The 25,649-nt window shown below is 37.2% G+C and overlaps 1 protein-coding gene across 4 annotated transcripts in view; it reads left to right on the top strand.

The window, feature by feature from the left end:
- Positions 1 to 25,649, top strand: part of coro1ca (coronin, actin binding protein, 1Ca) — a 74,877-nt gene that overhangs the window by 4,479 nt on the left and 44,749 nt on the right. The window contains exons 1-2 of one of the 4 annotated variants that reach the window (XM_079816191.1): positions 8,198 to 8,326; positions 9,449 to 9,485. In XM_079816191.1, coding sequence (XP_079672317.1) covers positions 9,449 to 9,485 — 37 coding nt within the window. In that variant the 5' untranslated portion in view covers positions 8,198 to 8,326. Of the gene's footprint in view, positions 1 to 675; positions 3,255 to 8,192; positions 8,327 to 9,448; positions 9,486 to 10,886; positions 11,037 to 25,649 lie in introns of those variants that run through there. The other 3 variants (XM_079816190.1, XM_079816193.1, XM_079816192.1) reach the window with 3 other exon arrangements.

Here is a 25,649-nt window from a genome sequence, read left to right as displayed (position 1 = left end):
CCCGCTCTGAGCAGGACTCAATCCGGGGTCTCTGCCATCGAGGGTGGGCACGCTAACAAGGATGCTAAAGACTGCAGTCTCTAGCGTGAGTCACCAGTGTGCCTCTTGAGGCCAGGGGAGTGGGGTTTACACGCACTTACTTTACATATGTTTGAAATTATGATTCAGTGATTTAATAATTTTTCTCACATAGCAGAAATGGACTTCCATAGTATATCAAGTAGTTGGAAAAACGATTAACTTACTTTAGTATTCAAAAGTGAAAAGTTTGTCAAGTGAAAATTTAAAAGGAGTGCTGTTATTTCTACTGGCAATATTTCAGCAGAGCATCTGCATTTTAATTTAAGTACAAGATTTGTGTACTTCATCTACCATTTTAAACCAATGAGCAGTTAATACAAGAGACAAAGAGCCTTTCATTGCCATAAAATAAGATAACAGGATAAAATCTAGTGATTTACAGGAATGAGCTCAACTGAAATGACAAGTAGAGGCAGAAAGGTGAAAGAGACAGTTAGTGAGCATAAAACTGTGTACAGGGGAGTGAAAGTGTGGGAGAATTTTAGATAAACACTGGCATAACCTGCATGCCAGAGTCATGCCATCATCAACATCTTGTGGTCCGCCACAATATACTGCTAATAAAATCTCTCTCTCTCTCCTTTTTTTCCACAGAATGGGACAAAACCAGGGCAAGGAGGGGGAGCCAGTGCAGGACAACAGCTCTGCAGGACCAGAGGAAAAGGGACCAAGCCCAGACCCTGGGGGGGCAACAGAGGAAGGAAATCCAACCATTGAGACTCATGATGTCGGGACAGAAGAGGAGAAAGCAGCCGGTGGAAGGTTGGATGGAGGCCCAGGCAGGGAGTCACCATCACCTACACCAGAGCACAGTTTGGATTCTCATGATAAGGTGTGTGCTCCCACGGATGCGGGGGTTGTGGAGGGAGGTGATGGCGAGAAAGTGGGAGGAAGAAAGAATAGTGAGGAAGGCAGGGCTGAATCTCTGGCTCCACAGCAGCTGAATGAAATCACACAGTCTGACAGCTGCCTGCAAGGCACATGGAAGGCTGGTGAACCTGATCACGAGAGAAAAGACTTGGAGAGTATGCTAGAAGACTATCTAGAACATCAGGAAAACCTTGGGTGTAACTTTCCCGGTAAAAGCAAAGTTGAAAGTGCTCACGAAGGAGAAAACAGGACTAAGAAGTGTGCTTCATATGTAAAGGACGAAATGGAATCTGTTTGTGGAGATGACGACAAGCTAAAGTGCCAGGAAGAGGATGGGAAACTAGATTTTGATGCTGCCTGTGATATCAGCCTAACAAATACAGGGCCTACTTCGGAGATTATGGAAAGGAAGGACATTTCAAAACCATGTGGTAGGGACGCCAACACCAACGTTCACTTTACGGTTCAAGACAAAGCTTTGGTCATTACCGAAAACGTAGAGTTGAAGACCAGCATGATTGAATCACAAAACAAGAGGCTGTTAAACAAGCCCAGCACATCAAACCCCGTGATGAACTCACAAATGGAGACATCAAAGGACATTACTGAGGCAATTCAGCAAGTCAAAGAAGGAATACGGGAGAAGCCGTCAGAGAATTTAGATAAGGTTGTAAAAGAAACCCCAAATGCTGAACATTGTTCCCAGAAGAACGTTGAAACCCAGGGGCGGTCAATGAAAAATGTCTTCGGAGCTGGAGAAAACGTTACATGGTGTCGGCCAACAGATGATGTCATAGAGACCAGATTTACTAGTTCATCGCTGGCAGGTGCGGATTTACAAAACAGAACTGTGAGACTAGAACGAGCGCAGAGCCCAGAGGACCTCAGCCCCTTAGAAGTGGCATCCAAGTCACCTCAGGGTCACGCTGAGAGCCATCGACAAATATCTGCAGGCCAATTCACACAGGATGAGCTTCAGAAAGAAAGGCAATTTAATGTGTCAGACTTGGAGAGTCTTAGGACAAAGGAACCTTCACTTGAGAGATCACCCGCTGGAGGTCATAAAAATAAAGATGGCATAAGAGAGACTGAAGAAAGAGAAAATCTGGAATCTGCTTCAAAGGGTCTCTATCGTTCCCATGCAAAGAAAACCCAGATAAAAGATCGTTCTCTGCGTGGAACAGAAACGGAAGAGGGTTGTTTTGTGATATCTAATATTGCCAGTGCAAGTATGCTGGGTGAAAACCAACCCTTGCTACAAAGCTATGAAGATGAGAAATGTATTGCATTCTCTGATCCATACCCCCCTTCTAAATCGGATGTTCAAGTTATGCAAAAAGTTGAAAAAAAGGATTCCCCTCTTTCAGCAAAGGCCAAAGTACACACAGAGATAAGTCTAGAGGGGTTTCTTGCTGAAAAGAGTCCACATGCAGTGATACAAACCCTTCCAGAGACGGTGAAGGATACTACATGTAGGATGGATCCAGAAAGTAACTCTTCTTTAAGTGCAGTGATTGATGTAGAAGATGCCACTAAACAGCAGCGATTAGCACCGGGCCACATGACATCATCAGAGAGAGACATGGTCAGCAAGTCTAATCAGAATACCATCAGCTCAAAAAAGGACGTGTGTAAGGAAACATCTGCAAATAGTTCCATCTCTGAGCTCATTGCTGGTCCTGAGACCGCTTCAAGTCCCATAGATGACAGGCTAGGCATGGACAAGAAAACAGAAGTCACTCTGTCTGGTTCTTCTCCACTCCAAGAGCAATGTTTTTTGAATATTTTAACAAATGCATCAAACCATTCCGTTGTAAGCCAGACAGACGTTTGCGATCAGGTCCAGGATGGTTGCATTGCAGGAACTGCATTAGCAGACAGCACAGCAAACACATCTGCTGCACAAGATGTGCAACATTCCTCCTCCATGTGCAACCTAATAAGTATGCAAGCTAACGAGAAACGAGATAAAGAGCAGAACAAGCTGTCGACACAAGCACATTTTCACATGTCAGAGGAGAAACATTTAAGCCAGCTTGACCAGAAGCACGCAATAAAAAGCGACCTGAACACCATCATGGAACCACAGCAGGGTGCACAGAAAAGACATGTTTCAGATATGATAAAGGAAACTATTGAGTTGCAGAAGAAGATGAAGGAGTGGACCAAGCCAGCTGATGCCCGGGTTGATCTGACCTTAGATCCAACACAGTCTGTGAAAGTATCACAGATGAAAGCAGCATTTGATACACCAAAGAAATCACCTGACAATGCACTAGAGAGAAAACCTTCAGTGAGAAAAGGTAGACATCTATCTATCTATCTATCTATCTATCTATCTATCTATCTATCTATCTATCTATCTATCTATCTATCTATCTATCTATCTATCTATCTATCTATCTATCTATCTATCTATCTATCTATCTATCTATCTATCTATCTATCTATCTATCTATCTATCTATCTATCTATCTATCTATCTATCTATCTATCTATCTGTCTGTCTGTCTGTCCGTCCATCCGTCCTTTCATCTATCTATCTATCTATCTATCTATCTATCTATCTATCTATCTGTCTGTCTGTCCGTCCATCCGTCCTTTCATCTATCTATCTATCTATCTATCTATCTATCTATCTATCTATCTATCTATCTATCTATCTATCTATCTATCTATCTATCTATCTATCTATCTATCTATCTATCTATCTATCTATCTATCTATCTATCTATCTATCTATCTATCTATCTATCTATCTATCTGTCTGTCTGTCTGTCCGTCCATCCGTCCTTTCATCTATCTATCTATCTATCTATCTATCTATCTATCTATCTATCTATCTATCTATCTATCTATCTATCTATCTATCTATCTATCTATCTATCTATCTATCTATCTATCTATCTATCTATCTATCTATCTATCTATCTATCTATCTATCTATCTATCTGTCTGTCCGTCCATCCGTCCTTTCATCTATCTATCTATCTATCTATCTATCTATCTATCTATCTATCTATCTATCTATCTATCTATCTATCTATCTATCTATCTATCTATCTATCTATCTATCTATCTATCTATCTATCTATCTATCTATCTATCTATCTATCTATCTATCTATCTATCTATCTATCTATCTATCTATCTATCTATCTATCTATCTATCTATCTATCTATCTATCTATCTATCTATCTATCTATCTATCTATCTATATCTGTATGTCTGTCTCTATCTATCTATCTATCTATCTATCTATCTATCTATCTATCTATCTATCTATCTATCTATCTATCTATCTATCTATCTATCTATCTATCTATCTATCTATCTATCTATCTATCTATCTATCTATCTATCTATCTATCTATCTATCTATCTATCTATCTATCTATCTATCTGTCCGTCCATCCGTCCTTTCATCTATCTATCTATCTATCTATCTATCTATCTATCTATCTATCTATCTATCTATCTATCTATCTATCTATCTATCTATCTATCTATCTATCTATCTATCTATCTATCTATCTATCTATCTATCTTCTATCTATCTATCTATCTATCTATCTATCTATCTATCTATCTATCTATCTATCTATCTATCTATCTATCTATCTATCTATCTATCTATCTATCTATCTATCTATCTATCTGTCTGTCTATCTATCTGTCTGTCTGTCCGTCCATCCGTCCTTTCATCTATCTATCTATCTATCTATCTATCTATCTATCTATCTATCTATCTATCTATCTATCTATCTATCTATCTATCTATCTATCTATCTATCTATCTATCTATCTATCTATCTATCTATCTATCTATCTATCTATCTATCTATCTATCTATCTATCTATCTATCTATCTATCTATCTATCTATCTATCTGTCTGTCTATCTGTCTGTCTGTCTGTCTGTCTGTCTGTCTGTCTGTCTGTCTGTCTGTCTGTCTGTCTGTCTGTCTGTCTGTCTGTCTGTCTATCTATCTATCTATCTATCTATCTATCTGTCTGTCTGTCCGTCCATCCGTCCTTTCATCTATCTATCTATCTATCTATCTATCTATCTATCTATCTATCTATCTATCTATCTATCTATCTATCTATCTATCTATCTATCTATCTATCTATCTATCTATCTATCTATCTATCTATCTATCTATCTATCTATCTATCTATCTATCTATCTATCTATCTATCTATCTATCTATCTATCTATCTATCTGTCTGTCTGTCTGTCCGTCCATCCGTCCTTTCATCTATCTATCTATCTATCTATCTATCTATCTATCTATCTATCTGTCTGTCTGTCCGTCCATCCGTCCTTTCATCTATCTATCTATCTATCTATCTATCTATCTATCTATCTATCTATCTATCTATCTATCTATCTATCTATCTATCTATCTATCTATCTATCTATCTATCTATCTATCTATCTATCTATCTATCTATCTATCTATCTATCTATCTGTCTGTCTGTCTGTCCGTCCATCCGTCCTTTCATCTATCTATCTATCTATCTATCTATCTATCTATCTATCTATCTATCTATCTATCTATCTATCTATCTATCTATCTATCTATCTATCTATCTATCTATCTATCTATCTATCTATCTATCTATCTATCTATCTATCTATCTATCTATCTATCTATCTATCTATCTATCTATCTATCTATCTATCTGTCTGTCCGTCCATCCGTCCTTTCATCTATCTATCTATCTATCTATCTATCTATCTATCTATCTATCTATCTATCTATCTATCTATCTATCTATCTATCTATCTATCTATCTATCTATCTATCTATCTATCTATCTATCTATCTATCTATCTATCTATCTATCTATCTATCTATCTATCTATCTATCTATCTATCTATCTATCTATCTATCTATCTATCTATCTATCTATCTATCTATCTATCTATCTATCTATCTATCTATCTATCTATCTATATCTGTATGTCTGTCTCTATCTATCTATCTATCTATCTATCTATCTATCTATCTATCTATCTATCTATCTATCTATCTATCTATCTATCTATCTATCTATCTATCTATCTATCTATCTATCTATCTATCTATCTATCTATCTATCTATCTATCTATCTATCTATCTATCTATCTATCTATCTGTCCGTCCATCCGTCCTTTCATCTATCTATCTATCTATCTATCTATCTATCTATCTATCTATCTATCTATCTATCTATCTATCTATCTATCTATCTATCTATCTATCTATCTATCTATCTATCTATCTATCTATCTATCTATCTATCTATCTTCTATCTATCTATCTATCTATCTATCTATCTATCTATCTATCTATCTATCTATCTATCTATCTATCTATCTATCTATCTATCTATCTATCTATCTATCTATCTATCTATCTATCTATCTATCTGTCTGTCTATCTATCTGTCTGTCTGTCCGTCCATCCGTCCTTTCATCTATCTATCTATCTATCTATCTATCTATCTATCTATCTATCTATCTATCTATCTATCTATCTATCTATCTATCTATCTATCTATCTATCTATCTATCTATCTATCTATCTATCTATCTATCTATCTATCTATCTATCTATCTATCTATCTATCTATCTATCTATCTATCTATCTATCTATCTATCTATCTATCTATCTATCTATCTGTCTGTCTATCTGTCTGTCTGTCTGTCTGTCTGTCTGTCTGTCTGTCTGTCTGTCTGTCTGTCTGTCTGTCTGTCTGTCTGTCTGTCTGTCTATCTATCTATCTATCTATCTATCTATCTGTCTGTCTGTCCGTCCATCCGTCCTTTCATCTATCTATCTATCTATCTATCTATCTATCTATCTATCTATCTATCTATCTATCTATCTATCTATCTATCTATCTATCTATCTATCTATCTATCTATCTATCTATCTATCTATCTATCTATCTATCTATCTATCTATCTATCTATCTATCTATCTATCTATCTATCTATCTATCTATCTATCTATCTATCTATCTATCTATCTATCTATCTATCTATCTATCTATCTGTCTGTCTGTCTGTCCGTCCATCCGTCCTTTCATCTATCTATCTATCTATCTATCTATCTATCTATCTATCTATCTGTCTGTCTGTCCGTCCATCCGTCCTTTCATCTATCTATCTATCTATCTATCTATCTATCTATCTATCTATCTATCTATCTATCTATCTATCTATCTATCTATCTATCTATCTATCTATCTATCTATCTATCTATCTATCTATCTATCTATCTGTCTGTCTGTCTGTCCGTCCATCCGTCCTTTCATCTATCTATCTATCTATCTATCTATCTATCTATCTATCTATCTATCTATCTATCTATCTATCTATCTATCTATCTATCTATCTATCTATCTATCTATCTATCTATCTATCTATCTATCTATCTATCTATCTGTCTGTCCGTCCATCCGTCCTTTCATCTATCTATCTATCTATCTATCTATCTATCTATCTATCTATCTATCTATCTATCTATCTATCTATCTATCTATCTATCTATCTATCTATCTATCTATCTATCTATCTATCTATCTATCTATCTATCTATCTATCTATCTATATCTGTATGTCTGTCTCTATCTATCTATCTATCTATCTATCTATCTATCTATCTATCTATCTATCTATCTATCTATCTATCTATCTATCTATCTATCTATCTATCTATCTATCTATCTATCTATCTATCTATCTATCTATCTATCTATCTATCTATCTATCTATCTATCTATCTATCTATCTATCTATCTATCTATCTATCTATCTATCTATCTATCTATCTATCTATCTATCTATCTATATGCAGCAATAATGTGTATTCCAGCACAATGGTGCCATCTTGTGGTAATTTCAATATAGGAAAATCAACCTCAACATATGGAAAAAAAGCCAAATGACTATCCAACATTCCTTGTGTTTAGAGCTCATTGTGTTACACTACCATACTATCGACTTGCTAATCGACGTAACTTAATGTTCACTAAATGTATGACGTCCTCAACGCTAAACTGGTTCTTCTAGTAATCGCAGTCACGTCGTCCACACTGAAGTTCATACCTGTTTATGCTCTAAATGGGCAGGGCTAAGATTAAAATGTTTTGTGATTGGTGATCTTTGACGCCACTCATTGCCCATTTATCTAATCACGTTTTTTGTGGGGCGGAGAAAACAAAACCAGGCGTGGCTTCCGGCGAGTCTCGGACAAGTTGAGTGAGGCAAGGCATAGGGAACGTTCGCGCGATCAGGGAGTGCTGCTGTAGAAAGCTGTCTATAGAACAAAATTAAAGTCGGGCTTGGATATATTTTTTTCTACGACAGCTGAGAAGGTAAGAATAGGCGCAAACTCAAACTGTCACGTAATTTTTATAACACGAGGCAAAGATTGTATTGGTGTGCGTAAGTTTAAGAATCTGTCCATGCGAAGGGATCATGGCAGCGTGGATCAGGCCAGATGGGCTGATCTGCACTGCTCAAAACGGTGGATTGCTTTAACAAATTCATGTTTCATATCTGAACTGACATGCTTTCAGGGTGGAATATGTAATGCTTTGATTTGTATGGATGGATTAAGAAACCCGTTTGGCTCTGTGTTTAAACCCTGTGGGAAGCAAAAGTTGCGGCATCTGGCTCTTTTTAAATGTTAGAATATGTGAATTAATAATTATATAGAATGTTGGAATCTTAGAATTTTTCTATTTTAAATGTGTTAGTATAGAAAGTTAGAATTTTTATTCGAAATTACAAGTGTGAAATGTTCGAATATTTGTTTGCTGATCACATCAGAGGAACAGAGAGTGTGTTCACTAAACAAATAAAGCTAAAGTTTGACCACTTTAATTCGCCACACAAGACAATGTGAAATGTCTTTATTTTTTATTTTTTTGGCAACTCGTATCTTGGTTTTACTGAAGTAAGTTGTTGGAACTGTCAGTCTGGTCTGGTTTGTCCTGTATTCACTGCTCAGAGCTAAAATGCAAGTTTATATCGGTATCAGATAGACGTGTCAAGCCTATAGGGACAAGTGATCTTCAGCAGATATGCAGAATCATCAAATTATTTTAATAAATCAATGAGTATGCAGAGGGAAATGTAGAGGAATATAAGGTAATTTATATCAGTGGCCAAGACTTGTTAAAATCAGTTGGTTGATCTTCCCGTAGTTTTGGATTATCTTGTCATAGCCAAGAGGGTGGATGCATTGTAAACTATCTTTGAAACTTAAAGGGATAGTTCACCCAAAAATAAAATAAAGCCTAAATTAAACCGTTCATCATATAAACCAATTGAGCCTCTTCATAAAGTTTGGTCTAACCGCTCCATTCATATGGATTAGTTTTACGATCTCTTCATGAACTTTTGTGAAGCGTCAAAGTAGTTGCGTAGACTGTCAATGGAGGGACAGAATACTCTCAGATTTCATCAAAAAGATCTTCATTTTTTTTCTGAAGATGACCGAAAGTCTTACTGGTTCGGAACGGCAGGAGGGTGAGTAAATGATGACAGAATTTTCATTTCTGGGTGAACTAACCCTTTAATACAATGTGATGTCTTTTGTGGAGGGTTTCTTAAAGGTGCACTCAGTAATTTACTTGTTAAAGTTTTACACAAAGAAATGAACAGAACAGAAATACCATTGACAATGACATGTTGATACACATGGTATGAAGACTCAAGTCATATCAGTTTTCTAGAAATAGCTACCCTACATGGAGTGGGTCGCCCCTTTATGGGTGCTGCCATATTGAAATCATGATTGGTCATACATGAGTCTATAATAATAATAATAATAATAATGCATTTAATGTAAGACAGCTGAGATTGAGAATAAAAGTGAGGCATTTTTTTTACATCTAAATAAAAACAAGATAAATATGAGCAGAAATTTGCTGAGTGTGCCTTTTTAATGCAACGTGGTTTCAAGTTAAAGTGTTGTATTTTTTGCAAGAAATTTTGTAGCCTTCGCTTTTCTTCAGAAGCACATTTTTATGATTGTAAAAATGTTGCAATGCCAAAACGTTTCTGTATTTTCAGCTGGAAATTTAATAGCTTTTGGTTGTCTGGTTAACGTTGCTCTATTCAGCATGACTTACTGTCTGTCCCTGTAATAAGTGTAGCTTACTTTTTACTTCTTGAATTAACCTTCAGTCATGTCTGAGGCGGAGAACAAGTGTTTGGGCTGCTACACCCGGCTAGTGTTTTAGTGAATATTATGTAGCGTGCAGGGTTTTTTCTGTGGTCACCCATGTGTCGACCACACTGTAATATTGTCTGGCTTGTTTCAGTTTGACTCACTAACTTGCCAGGCAGCAGGAAAGAATACAAAAATAAAGAAACCCCAAATACTGAGACATATTTTAAGTTTGTTTAGAAAACTAAGAAATACCAGATATATTTGGATTGATGCTGTCTGTTTGCAGCATTTATAGACTGGTTGTTTTGACTGCGTTTACAATTCCATTTCATACATCAAATTTATTTTTTATAGAACGAGAAGGATAAAAGAACTCATTGTACACGGATAACAGGACATTATGTTTTAGCTATAGCCCTTTTTTATTTGCTTTTTTTTTCAAGTCTTTGTCCTTGTTTAGTCAATGCTGGTGCATGATGTAGCTTGAGGTCACGCTGAAATCTTGACATGGTAATGTTTGGGCTGGCCGTCAGAATGCATCAGGCTGTTTATGCGTATGGACGTCATTGCATCGGCTACTCTGTGCCTGTTTCCTTGTGCTCCTTGGGAAATGGGTCAGGATGCTGGGTAAAATTAGTCAGGAGATGCAGGAAGTCGCCGCAAGGCTGGAGAGGATGCAGCTTCAGGAGCGTGTGTGTGTGTGAGAGAGATAGAGGAACAACTGGACATATATAGGCAGAGGAAATCTGTTGAGAGTTTTAAGGAACTATTGTTTCCTCTAAATGCCAGACAGTTTCAAGTTGCATTTCACATTTACCAGATAACGTTCTTGTGTTTGGTGCACGTCCTTTAGGCTTTGTGCGTCAGAGAGTTGAGCTTTGCGATGGATGCCTCATCATCAGCAGGTATGCAGGGTTAAAAGCAACCCTTTTCAAGACCTGCAGCTGGCATTATACAGCATTTTCTTTGCTTGAACTGTCTTGTTGCTCATTTGAGTACTATTTTTTTGTATTCACTTCTGTTCATTGTTTACCTGCATTGCATTTAGCTGCATAGTCAAATGTCACCTTTTACAAGCCGTGAAACCACGTTCAAAGGTGACTGTGTCAACAAGACAGGGGCTTTTGTTTGTTGATTTATAGGGCTGTCCGATATGGCCAAACAAATATCACAATAAAAAGGTTAATATCATAAATAACAAATGTATAAAACTAAATTAAACCGTGATCTCTTAAATATTTTCTAATTTCATTAAAGATTTTTATTTTATGAATATTTGTATTTCTGTAAAAAAAAAAAAGGACTACGCCCCTACACTTTCTTCTGTTGTAGACAAGTGAAGCTGCCAATGTCCCAATATGGCGCTGACATTGTGCTGTTTTGGAACCCGCGTCTGCTCTTGGAGCGTAGTAGAAAGCAGGAAGTAGAGCCGCGACATCAAAACCACCCACACTCCTGCAGTATCTGTTAGTACAGTTTTCTGCAGAACAACTCATGTCGGTGTTAAATAAACAGTTATGGAAGTTTAGAAATTAAAGCTAAAGCTCTAATGTCTTCTCGAAAATCCCGAAAAAAGTCTGTTGGTGCCTCAGTGACAACTTTGCTCAGATAAGCTGTCAATCATAACATCACACCCCCGTATTTTAAAAAACAAACGCTTGAACTTACATCAGTGTGATGATAACTAGCCTACCTATAATGACAGAAACCATCTTTGGAAAAAAATAGTTTGAAGTGTAATTTGATTGTTTCGTTTGTCTTGCGTCCCATTACATTACATGGAGAGGGTGGGTTTATGACCTATACTGGGATCAACTACCTGGGGAGCGATCGAGATGCTTTGGCTTCACTTTTCAGGACGTGTGCGGCGCACTTGGTACAGATGTACCTGCTCGGCCAGAAATCGTGCGTCTTCGGTACTTATTAGGGATGCTAATTGACACTCGCTCAGTCACGCAGAGCATGCAGATTTCATATTTAAATTCACAGGTCGTCTTGCGCTTCAGTAAAATTTGAACACACACTCTAAACACACTTGTGGTACTTTGGTGTCATACACTGATCGGTCTGTACAGTGGCACTTCAAGTGAAACGCACCTAATGATTTTTGTATAGACCTGATTATTAGTAGAATAGTTGGCTGTTGTTTAAACAATGTAGCAGCGGCAGAGATTCTCATAGCTTCAGCTTGCGAAAGGCAGCAGGATCTTAGCTGAAAGTCCATAACAATTGCCCTGGAGCAGGAAGAGGATTTAGGTGGTGTCATCCCCCTTCTGTATTCCCAATGGCTAATGGCAGGATCATTCATTCAGAGTGGCCCGTGACTCATCAGGCTGTTAGAATGCATTCAACATTTACTTGCTTTCATGTTGACCAAACCTGTTGACTGAACACACATTTTTGCAATCAATGTGCACTGAAACTTTCAAGCCTCTAAAGACAAACAACATCATGAAAGTAGCATACAAGTGGCCCAAAGGACTCTATATTCTCACTTTAAGTCCACTTTCATTGTAAGTGTGCTTCCTTCTGTGTCCTTTTTCAAAGCCTGAAAGCTTCTGTCCCTATTCATTTTTACTGCCTAATTTGCATGGCTGATGCATTGTCTTCTATTTGCATATCTGAACCACTGATTGGCTAATGCAAATATGGAAAAACTATGATTTTAAATGTTTTTTCAGAAAGGTGTGGGGTTTATATTACAGGCATGTCTACCCAAAGCATTCCATGCCTCAAGAGGACAGCTAAGTTAACTCTTGCCTAAGGGAACAGAAACTTGCTGTCACCAGTTGTACTATGCGATGAACCACACCCTGTCTGACCAGGAAGGAAGCAGCATTCTCTGTCAACATAAGATGGTTCAGTACAAGCTATTAAACCTCAGACTAGTGTTGCACAATATACCGGTACTAGAAAAGTATCGCGATACCCTGCTGTTAAAAACGGTACGATATGAAATTTTATTAGTACCTGTACTTGAATGACAGCACCCTAATAAGAGCAGCATTTCTTAATTTGCGTCGATGTGTGTGCAGAGCTCTGCTTCCACCATTCACTAAACAATGGAAGCAGAAGAGTTAAATATATACGTGCAGCGCATGACAAAGAAAGCAAAAGGAACATGCATGCATGAGAAAATAAAGCGCAACGTGGGATGTGTTCGTGCTGCCAGACTCTGACCTGAAGCGCGTGCGCACACGTCTTTCACTCAGACAGCAATGCTGAGTCACAGCATGCGATCGTAACGTCAGTTTCGTGCATTATTGGGTCTGAATAGTCAAAAATATGTAAACGTGCACGTCCTGGCAAGTATTCAGGTAAATGCAGTCGGATATGTCTTTAGTGAACGTATACAGAGTTGAGTGAGAAATTGGATGTTACAATGTATTGGGTTCGTGCAGATCTTAAAGAACAGACCTAATATTCTGTGATTTAATTATAATCAAAAGGAAAAAAAAATTCAAAAACAAAGATAAAATAAAATGAAATGTCTATATTGTAATAATAAAATATATTATATAAATATATAACAAAAATATTAAATTACTCGTATCATGAGATAAGATTTTGGTCATCCCAACCTGTTCAGAATAGTGAAAGGTTAGTGTTAACATGATTGATAATAATGTGATTGTTGCAAACATCTCTCTAAGGATGTTCACACTGGCATGTACTTATTATTTTTAAATAAAGAGGAGGGAATTGTCAAAAAAACAGGTCAGGAACATGCTGGCCAAGTGAGTTTAGTTTTTTTTTTTTTTTTTTCATTTATAAAACAATGAATAGCAAGTTCTGTCATATTCCATTCCATTTTTTTGCAGTGGTATCGATTCAGTGTCGAGGTATTTTAGTCTGGTATCGTATCAAAGTCATAATTTTGGTATCGTGACAACACTACCTCAGACAAGTTAACTGTGGTTTAAACTTAAACTCGGGGTGCGTTCACACTTGTCATGTTTGGTTCGATTGCTCGGTTAGTGCGGTTCATTTGAACATATGTGAACGCTGCCATCCGCACCAAACAAGCGGACAGAGACCGCTAAAATAGGGGTCTCGGCCCGCTTCCAAACGAACTCTGGTGCAGTTCGATTGATATATGAACGCAACACGGACCAAAGACAGGACTTGATGTGACAAGATGCGACGCTACAAGTCAGCTGATTTGACGACGCGGGAAGATTGGTGTATCCAAAATGAGTAGAGGGCAAACGTGGAGAAACGAGGAGGTAAAGTGCCTCATCAATATATACAGATCTTCGTTTCTGCATACAACGGAGGAAATCCTGGTGCTTTTTTGAATGATTTGAACATTTTATGAGCTCTTCGTGAGTTCTCAGCTGGTAAAAATATAACCATATGTACACGCATATAATTGCGTTTAATCCAGCACACAATATTGTTTTGAATGTTCGGTAAGCAAGCTCCATCGCAAAGTATACGTCATAAAAGCCAACCAATCAGGTTGTGACCGTATCCCTATGCCTTTGGTTCGGTATCTTTAGGCTGTGTGAACGCCAAGCGGACCAGGGGGGTATTCCAGAAAGCAGGTTATATGCCATACCTGGGTATGTTTAAGAGTAAGTAAGCGGATAACCTCAACTTTCGGTTCCACAAACGGAGGTCATTTTCAGGGTATGTAAGTAACCATGGCAACTCACTCTCTGAACATAACTTGCTCTGGAGCAGGTTATGTTCCAGGGTTAGTTTGCTTAATTAATTAATAGAGTTAAATTAATATAACTAAATTAGGGCCCTATGATTTCTGCGATCACGGAATCACGGAATTGGCATATTAACGCGGAATCTATTGTTAATGCGGAATTTCCCAGAATTTTACATATTTGGAATGAAATGCGGTTTTGTGTGGGAGAAAAATGTATGTCTGGGGAAAATGCAGACTAGGGGAAGCAAATCTGGGCAACACAACCCCTCGCATCATTTCAGCTCCCCCTTCAAAACAATGAAAGTGTGGCGAAGCAGTTCTCCACGGCTCTGCTTTCATCGGCGGAAAAGTTAAGAAACTCAACGCTAAGCCCTCAGTGCCGAGCAGTTCCCTCGGGGAGTGCTTGCTGTTTTTTGCCTTGTTTTTAATGTACTGTATGGAAAATAATGTCTTAAATGAACTTGAGAGAAAATGAGATGCTCGGGACAGCGCGTCTGATCCGCGTCATGTTCGGAAGTGGTAGATCTTAAAGTGACAGTAGCACTGATAATGTCTGTCATTAATGTTCAAAGAACAACGGGAACAGAGAAGATTGTAGCTTTGATGAATTATCTATATTTCACTTATTATTTATGCAGTTAAGAAAGGTGTTGATAACTTTATTCAATTTCTGTGTAGACTATGTCTGACAGGGAAGGCACAGGTAAATATAACATTTATTATAATGGGTTTATGTAAAGATTGTTTTAAGTTCAATTAAATTAAGTTATTTTTTTAAAGCCTAATAAATGTTGAAATTGGTAGCTTTCAGTTATACTGTAATGTAACGTCATCAATGTTTCATATAGACATTAATATCAGTGATACTGGCCTTCATTCATAAAAAGATGCCATTACAACACACATTTAAAATATACTGTCTTTAAGTTGTTTCTAAATTAATTTGGAGAGTAACTGGAGTTTTTAATATTTTGATATTGTAATAACTTCAATGTTTTAATTGCAATTAATCATGATTAATTACAGAAAAAAATTGATTAATTAGGTTTTTTTTTAAATTATCAATTCACAGCACTCATATTTTGTTGTGATTTGAAGTACTTAGAGTGCAGTGTTATGTTGCATCATGCGGTATTTGTCCTGAAAAGTAAATGTGATGTTTGTTACCTCAATAAATTTAAGGTCATTCCTGTTTTATGTTTTATTATATTAATATTAAAAACACACTCTTTTTACGACTAAAATAACAGTTAAGGGTAAAAAAAACTGAATTCCCAAAAATTAAAACGAAAAAAAAAAGGAATTAGCAAAAATTAAAACGGAAAAAACGGAATTTGGGAAAAAATAAAATGGATTTCATAGGGGCCTTCTAAATGTGTTATATAGTTACAGTTATAATATGCAATATTATATATTCATTCTAAAGCACTATTATAACAAGGTAATGTTTAAATGTTAATTAAATTCAAATAGATTATTATTATTTTTTTGTTATCTCACACATGGATCTGCATTCAATGAATTAGCATCAAACAAACAATACAATCCTTATTCTCTGTGAATAAATATTAATTATTAAATGAAGACATTGAAAAAATGATTGCACAACCACCAAATAGGTGGCGATGTGCACTAAGTAGGTTATGTAAATCGCCATTAAATAAAAGAAGAGGAAGTAGAATGGCACGCTTTTTCTTAGCGTCTGTTTCCATGAAGAATCATGGATTCGTCGCTCTGTTGAGAATGTCTTGTGTGTTCACGGTTAACATACTCTGAGTTGTCTTAACTTACTCCCGGACTCGTTTTTGGAACCAGCATACCTTGAGTAAGCAAGTTTTGGGTTAATCAACCGCGAGTTCAAGGTATATGTGATGGTAGGTTAACCTTGCTTTCTGGAATACCACCCAGGACTATATGTTTTGTTTTTGTTTTTTGGTCCAGACCAAACAAACCGAACTACAAGTCTGAACGCACCCTCAGTCAAGTTTTGTGAAACTTCAGCAAGGAGAATAAGTTCATAATTTGTGTAAATGACTTGTGGTCTAAGGAGTGAGTGTACAATTCATTACAAATCGTAACACGAAGAGCTTTTAATAACACGGATACACTACCAATCAAAAGTTTGAGTACAACAAAAAAAATTTCAGGTGAACAGCATCTATTTGAAAGATAACTTTATTATTTAATTAAAATAAAGTATTGCTTTTTCAAAAACAAAAATTACAGACCCAACATTTATACATAGACCCTGACAGGGCTGGATGATATAGCTGAGTATTCACAATATACTGAAAGAAAGTCAAGGTACATTATGAATATTTCAATGAGTTTTGAAAGCAAAATCAAAATAGCCAAAATATTTTCTAGTCACATAAGGTCAAGGGATATGTCAAATATTATGAATGATGTGATTTTCAAATCTGGAAAGTTAAGTGAGTGCACACATTCTGTGTGGGCCTGCAGATAAATCATCTCAATGTATTCAAATGCCTTTTCAGTTAGAGAGCGCATCGATCTGGATTAGCAACATATCAATCTTTGCTGTGATGACATCAGGTCAGGACAGATTGGGTTGGTGTAACCTAATACTTAAGTTGAATCTTGATATTGTTAACCTTCCCTCTGGGTTTAGCCTTCATGCTGGAGACGAACAGGATATGGCAAGAACAGTGAATGTCCTTAACAACATTCTCATATCTTTGTATATATCAGCGGCCAGGGTGCCATAATGAACCCAGTAGTGTCAAATGAATTCTAGTTCTACAAGGCTGTGTCTGGCAGGTGTGAAGGGTGTGCTTGTGTTGAGAATCTTTACAGGAAATTTTGAAGCAAAGCCATGTATGGTGTTTTAACTGGGTCCAGTGTAAAATGGTTACATGACTACATGCAAAAACACTCTCCCTATCTTGTACTTTCTTGCACTCCTGCATTACTAGCTGTCACTCGCTCAGTCTTTTGCCCTTTCTCAGTGTACTCTGTCAGAGTCCAGCTATTGTGCCTGGATTTTATAGCAATAAAAACACAGGTACATATAGGGCTGGGCGATATGGCTGAGAACTGTATCACGATATAAGTGTTTCATTTCGGTCGATATCGATAATTATTGTTATTTTTATGACCTATTTAAAATAAGGACCAGGAGAAAAATATATTACATTTTAAAACTTAACCTTCCTCTGATTATAATCCCCTCAGTTATAAAGGCAGAAATGTCAACACCATCATGGAAAACACTCAAATAATTAAAATGTAAGTCTAAAATCACAATGAACAGTAAACAATTATCTCTTAACATTAAAGTGCAGTGCCTCCGTTATAGGGCTGTACGATTAATCGAAAAATAACCAAAACCGACATTCAAAACCTCTAACCGACATATTTTTCCCATGTCGGTTATTTCGGTTTTCACGTGACTCCGCCCCGTCAGTCACATCAAGTGCAGTTTGCAGGCACACAGAGAGATGCAGGAGCGGTTATCTGTGTTTATAGATGCCCAGAATCACTATAGTAGCTGCATGTTTTACACAGTTTATACAGGTCAGTTAATTGCTGTTCTTATAGCCTATACGCGCTGCCACCGACACACACACACACACACAGACGGCGCGCGCAAGCCCCGAAGCCGCTTTCACTTTCGTGCTCATAAAGTTTGTCAAGTATGCGTTTAAGGCTTGCCAGTTTCAACATTTAAAGCGATTGTGCACTATTCAAAAACAACAATATGTATCCGTTCTAAACACTGTCCTGCTGTGACTAAAGTAAAGTCACTAAAGTAGCTTAGAAACTCAACCGTTATGGGCATACATTTTAATACCTTTGCAGTAAGTACACACCACAGCTTAATAATGAATAGAGACGGTATGAGTAATTCACACACACACACACCATCACTCTCTCATTGATGCATTCAGATAAATGTAATGTAGGCCTACAGTGTTAATTTATCTGTATCTGATGTACAACAAACAGAAATCTGCCCTATAGACAATAACTGCTGAAAGTGAACCGTTTCCTTCAAGTATTTTAAAATCACAAAGAAATGCACTTTTTCATTAGAAAAAAAAATCCACCTTTAATAGTAGAAAATATTTACAGGAGTACAAACCTTATCAGGAACTTACTCAAAAACCTTATGAGGGCAAAAAAAAAGCAAAATAATCGTTCATTAATCGTAATCGAGGTCAGATGTTCAATTAATCAAGGTTTTTATTTTTGGTCAAATCGTTACTGCCCTTCTCCGTTATTTCTTTGTACCGTTTAGATGCTTTGTCATAAGGCACTGATGCAGAGTACCTCTCCATGTCGTTTCCCCAAACGGACGAGGTGCGCGAGCAGTCAGCGGAGGCTCATGCTGCACAGCCAGACGAAAGTATAAACAAGACTTGAGGTGGTAAACCAAGTTTGGTCTGACTACGGTCAGACTTCTAAAATCCAAAAATGTGCCATACTGGCGAGCTGACTTGTTTTCCTGTTTTATCAACAATTTCCTTGTTCGCAGCGGCACTCATTTTTAGGGTTGGGCATCGAGAACCGGTTCCAACCAGGAACCGTTTTAAAAACAACGATGCCATTGGAATCGTTTAGAAAATTTGTTTTCGATTCCGATCATCGGTTCAAAACGCGCAAGTTTTGGTTTCCATAGTGGCCACCGGATTTCCGGAAGTGCTTGCTGCACCCGTTTGTTCTGTTGCAGCCATGGAGCACGGTAAGCGGCGCTCAAAAGTGTGGCTTTATTTCCCTTTTAAAAGGGACAGTGCAACACATGTGACAAACGTATTTTTTGCACGGGAGGATGCACTACAAATATGTACAAATATGTGGTATACAAATTAACGAGTGTAGCGTGTTTGACGCGTAGGTCTCGTTCTCCTCGGGAAACCACGTTAACCAACGTTATTAAAGGGATAGTTCAACCTGAAATGAAAATAAAGGCATATTTTACTCACCCTGCTGTTGTCCCAGTGCCCTAAGTCCTTCTATCTTCTTTGGACCTCAAAAGCAGAAATAAAATAAAAAATAGTCCTGCACGCGCTCCTCTCTTTTATGGCAGTGAATAGCGACCAGGCTAAAACATTACAAAAAATATACAAATGTATCATGCAATGATACAGGGAGATTCGCGCCATATATGGAAAGCATTCAGAGGCATACTATATAAGGTTTTGCGAGAAAGAAACCGTATTATTCCGTCAAAACACTGAGCTCGGCCATTACTCTGAGCGCGCTCCTGTGTATGTGAGCAGCAGGTACCGGCACTCATGCCTACTATAACTCGCACTGTTGTCGTGGCGCACACACACACATTTTGAGGAATCAGGCTCAATAGAAACAAACGCGACTCTTATCTTTTCTATAATGTATATGATAAGAAATAATACTAATAATATAACCTCCTTAAGTGAATGTTGTGTACCGGTTGTCATGACAATATTGCGTGATGCTACAGATAGCTTGGAGTGCGCACACACATGAAAATTTCCTCTGTGAAATGAGCCTGTGACATGTTTTGACTCCACCCCTCAAAGAATCGGAATCGAGAATCGAAAAGAACCGAAATCGAAAGTAAGAATCGGAATCAGAATCGTTCAAATCAAAACGTTGCCCAACTCTACTCATTTTCCACTTATCACTCCACACCGGTTCTGTTACTGAAGAATCCAACACGAGACAACGATATAGCGCAACCAAACCTGATACTGTTACATGATTGGCTGTTAGCGTGTCACTCCTACGTTCCTTGGTTACCAGAGAGTGAGTGCTTTTGTTCATGCAACCAAATTTGCTTCGCAACCTCTGGTTTCTTCCTACGAAGAAAAAAAAAAGATCAAACGTTTTATCGAATATATTTTTATTGATATCGATTACGTGTCTATTGCGATGCTTATCGTTTTATCGCCTAGCCCTTGGTACATATGCTGTAGGGATGGGTCTACTATTATAATTATGAGTAGATTTATATACATGTAATGGGATACATGTTCATTTAATAATTTATTTATGCGTCAGTTTTCCACTTTTTATATAAAAGGTATATATGGTTGATAATGTGTATTATTATTATTATTTATATTTCCTCTTATAATTTCTGTATTTATCTTTTTGAAATAATTCTCAAGGCTGCATTTATATGATCACAAAATACAGTTCAATCATTTACATTGTATAATATTTTTAGTTGAAAATAACTATATATAATAGCTATACAATTTTAATATTTTAAACTAAAATTGTAAACAAATCAAAGTGTGCTCCAGCCGTAAATCCGTGTTCGATTGGTCTCTACACATCGTCCCTCTCACCCACCACACCCGAGATCCAGTTTTCATTGGTTGAACTTTCAAAGGATGTTGAAAAACACTGCGTCATGATGCGATCCGGTCCCAGAAATCCTATAGATTTAGCCAAGCAGCATGTCATGTCACTCTGTGGTTCTTCTCAAATAGAAGGCTGCATATCTCGTCTGCCACGTCATCAAGCACCGCAGAAGTCTGTCTCAATTTGAAGGATCCTTGTAAGACTACATAAAAGTCTAGCTGTGATTTATTTTACAGAACACATTTTCATGTAAAGCAGTTCTTTTTTCACGCGACTTCTAATATGTCAGCTAATTTAAAAGCGCTTAAGTGATGGTCATATTCCCTATATTCACTGTAAAGCCAAGCTACGACACCTATTTTGTGTTGGTTAAGCAAGTGTTTGTCAAAGGGATTGTTCACCCAAAAATGTATTTACTCATCCTCAAGTTGTTCCAAACCTGTATGAGTTTCTTTCTTCTGCTGAAAACAAAAGAAGATATTTTGAAGAATATGGGTACTCAAAAAGTTGACAGGCCCCATTGACTTCCATAGTATGGGACAAAATACTACGGAAGTCAATGGGGCCCATCAACTGTTTAGTTTCCCACATTCTTCAAAATATCATCTTTTGTGTTCCGCAGAAGAAAGAAATTCATACAGGTTTATGGGTGAGAAATGAACCATCCCTTTATGTAATGTGAGACCCCCCAACCCACCCACTCACTTCAGATTTCAGAGGTGAAATTTAATTGGTTGTTAATTTAAACAACGGTCGATTATGGGAACTTATGTAAATTAACATCCCAATTTCGTACCGATCAAGATCATACTTTTCTTTGAAAAAGGACGTGTTCTCTGATCAGCGTTTGAATAAGGCTTCCCCAGCCTTCACTCTCTCTGTTTCACTATGAATCCGGCAGACCAGTGATGCCACAGTACTGTGTTACAAGGCTTCCTTTGTGCACTGCCGAGTTCAGGAAGTGAAGGAATCGCCTCAGATGGTTGTGGAGGCGGTATCACCCTGATTCATTGCCCAGAACTCTTTTGTGAAGCAAGTGTCGACCTCAATAAAAAAGTGAGATGTTGGCTTTTCCCTCTTGATGGTTAAATGAAAGTTTGATCAAGATCATCTTTAGGTATATATTAACAGCATAACAGCGAATAGTTTTCATTCAAGCGTCTCAGCATCTTTTCTAACATCTGTTCACAGGGATACGGTAGCTGGATTGAGTTTGCGGTCAGGGATCTATGCATCATTTAGTGTCTTGCTCACGGTAGTTAGTTGGTTTCCAGCTCAGGATTTTGACGAAGTAATTCTTTTGTCACTCCTGACTCCTCTTAAGCAGGCGTCCCACCGCCAATGTTCTACTTTTTGGAAGGTGAAACAGAATATGCAGCGAGGGGAAAAAAGATTAAAATTAATTTTATCCAACAGGAAATGATTGGATCATAAGAATTGGCTTGCAGTCTCTATAGTTCTTGTCAGGCCTTTCCATCTCTTTTATTAGTGCACACATGTTGAAAACCTGACATGCTCAAATCATCTTTTTTTCCTCCTCCTCTCTCGCTCTTAGTCAAGCATGCATATTTTACCTCCTGCATGTCTGTATGGCACATTTGACTGGCAACTTTCTTAAAAGAATAATTCAACACTTTACTGACTCAGTCCCTTACAAGCTTCCAATATGATATATAAAATAATTCACTTTTTATTTTACATGGAAAATCATACAGGTTTCGAACGACGTGAAGGTGAGTAAGTTTTGGTGAACTGTTCTTTTAAAGACAGTGAGACTCCATATACGCTACCTTTGAAAAGTTTGGGTCGGTGAGTAATCTTTTTTTAAATGTATACTTATATTCAGCGAGGATGCATTAAATCGATCAAAAGGGACAGTGAAGATGTTTCATAATCATGCATTTCTATCATAAATATCAGTAGTGTAGGCCAGCAGCCAATTACGGTCTTAAAACAGAGAGGAAACGATGTAGTTTTGACCCAGTAACCCACCTTGTAAACCTGTATCCATCTTGAAGGAGATTATGGTCAAACATCTTAGTCTGACCCTTGTTTTCTTAATACTGTGTGGCTGAGAATCCTAGACCAACAAACTTGTTTTTACCACAGCTTGTTTTGGATGACAACACTTCTGGCCATCTGTAACCACTTTTGTTCATGTAGGCAGCCTACTAACATGGCTGGTGTGACCGTGTAAATTCCATCCTCGGTTCTTTGTGGTATTATTTGTGTCGATTTTAATGGGTGAGGAATGTGAGAGCATGCCTCCCTGCCTCATTGTTCTCATTGCAACATTCCTTGGAAAACTGTCCACCATCTTTCTGGAGTTTTATGCATTAGTGCCCAGGGTAAAATTCCCAACCTTAAACTGTATAGCCCAAGACGCAAGCATTTGAAAAGTGAAGTAGTTTTGCATACTTTTACTCTATACCGGTATGTTTATTAGATGTTATCCGCATTTTTGTGTTCACGTTGCAATAAATTCTCAATGTCTTTGCCAGGGTTACTTGGCTACTTCTGGTAGATTTTTTTTTTTTTGCATTCCCGTGCTAATGGTGACCCACACAAGGACGGAGTTGCACACTATTAAAGAAAAGCATTGCTGGATGCACCTGGAATGTACATAAACACAGATCAGTTTATGGTCTGGATTGATTTGGCTGTAACTTGGCTTGCAATCCTATAAAAAATAATGAGTAATAATTAAATTAGCTGAGTCTGATCACGTAAAGTAACAGTACACCTTCACAATAAATTATACCTCAAATCATGCGTCTTATATCCATATCACAAATGGTGCATATGTGTTTTTCTTTTGGTTATAGGTTTGTTCTATTCTGTAAAAATTGCTGTTATATTTACAGCAAAAAAATGGCATCTCTGGTTGCTAGAAATGTACTGTAAATAATATCCCAACAATGTATCCTGTATTACGGGACGGCATATTGGTTCCTGTATATTTTGCAACTTCTAATTATATATTTCATGGTGATGAAATGTTATTATAACAATTAACTTGCACTACCAAAATCAGATTTTTTACTTTAAAATGTAATGTTAGTCACCAAAACTAAAGGTGTAACAAAAATCCTATATGTACATTACAAATAACAAAAATGAGAAGAGGAGGACTTATGGCAATGTCCTTTTACTGTTTTTCCACCATAAATGGTCAATTATATGGCCATTCATAGTTTGTACTTCCAAACCAAAGTTTTACTAAAAAAAGTAAAATATTTGGAAACATTTGGAAAGTTTCTGGAAATGTTCAGCCCCTTTGCAACCCTACTTACAGTTAACCTTTTTCATGTTGTAATGGTATAGACTCTTCATGTCTACAATAGTCATAAATAAAGTAAGATATTGTAGAGAGATTTGAGTATAATGTGTCAATCTTTTTCATCTGGTTTGTGAAAGGTTTTAAGAACAACGTTTTTAGAAACGTCTTGTAACTCCTTTCAGAAAAGACTTCTGTTCTTATTTTGCTGACAAAAGCACAAACTGAGGTAAAACACTGACGTTCTCTAGTGCTGTTCAAATAAATCAGTTGCGTCTTGGTTTGTTTGTTTGTTGGAATTGTGCTGTATTGTGTAAGTGTGTTTCACGGGCAGTTATGAGCCCCTGCTCTTTCTCTTTTCTTTCGGAGTATAGTTGCCAATTGGATGGGGCGGAGCCTGATTATTCCTAACACCTGAGGCCTCTGCCTATTTAAGAGCTGCTGGTGGTACTTCAGTTTTGGCCTACCTCAGGAAGCTTGTTGTTTGTGGGTTTGGAGTTTTTTTTTTTTTTTTAAAGATATAAACATACAAAAACTTAAAATGAGGACGGGTGAGCTAACTAATCTAAACTACAACTTAGAGTTAATGCTTTCCTAACTCCTGAGAAACACAAAAGAATATACACAAAAGAATCTTCCGGGTCAGCTTACTTGCCTATGCTTTCCCTCTAATCTAATATAAATAAACAAACGAAACTCACCATCCTGTACAAAACAAAAACAAGAGAGAGCAAGGGCTCGTAACATTCAGCAGTTAGGGCAGCATCTATAAGTACGTTTACATGGACAACAATACTCCAATATTAACCTGATTAAGACTATACTCTGATTAAGAAGCTACCATGTAAACAGCGATTTCTGTATGTCTATTTTAGTCGCATTATCGGAGAGCATTAAAGACATGTACACACCTTGATCTAACTATTAACGTCGTGTTGGAGTTTTCGCCGCATTTTGTGACAGGACACACCAGGCAAGTGCAGAGGGGAGGGCTCGAGTCGAGCCCCTGCCCTTTTTAAAAAGTAATCAAAAGCACCCCTCAGCAACATCAATAATATTGTGGCCATTAAAACAGAATTTGAAATCTAATTAATATAACAACGCGTACAAATCGCTCAAATGTCGTAAAATTCCCATTTATCTTTTACGTTTCTATCAGTCTGAAATGTTGTTGCCGTGACGTGTTGCTATGGTGCGTCTGTCTTTCTTGACTGTTCATTCTGGCACTGCCTCCTCTATAATTTTTTTTGTTGTTGTAATTAT

Source organism: Gobio gobio (assembly GCF_949357685.1).
Source record: "Gobio gobio genome assembly, chromosome: 4".
Taxonomy (NCBI): domain Eukaryota; kingdom Metazoa; phylum Chordata; class Actinopteri; order Cypriniformes; family Gobionidae; genus Gobio; species Gobio gobio.
Note: the sequence above shows the minus strand (reverse complement) of the source record. Positions and strands in the feature narration are given on the sequence as shown.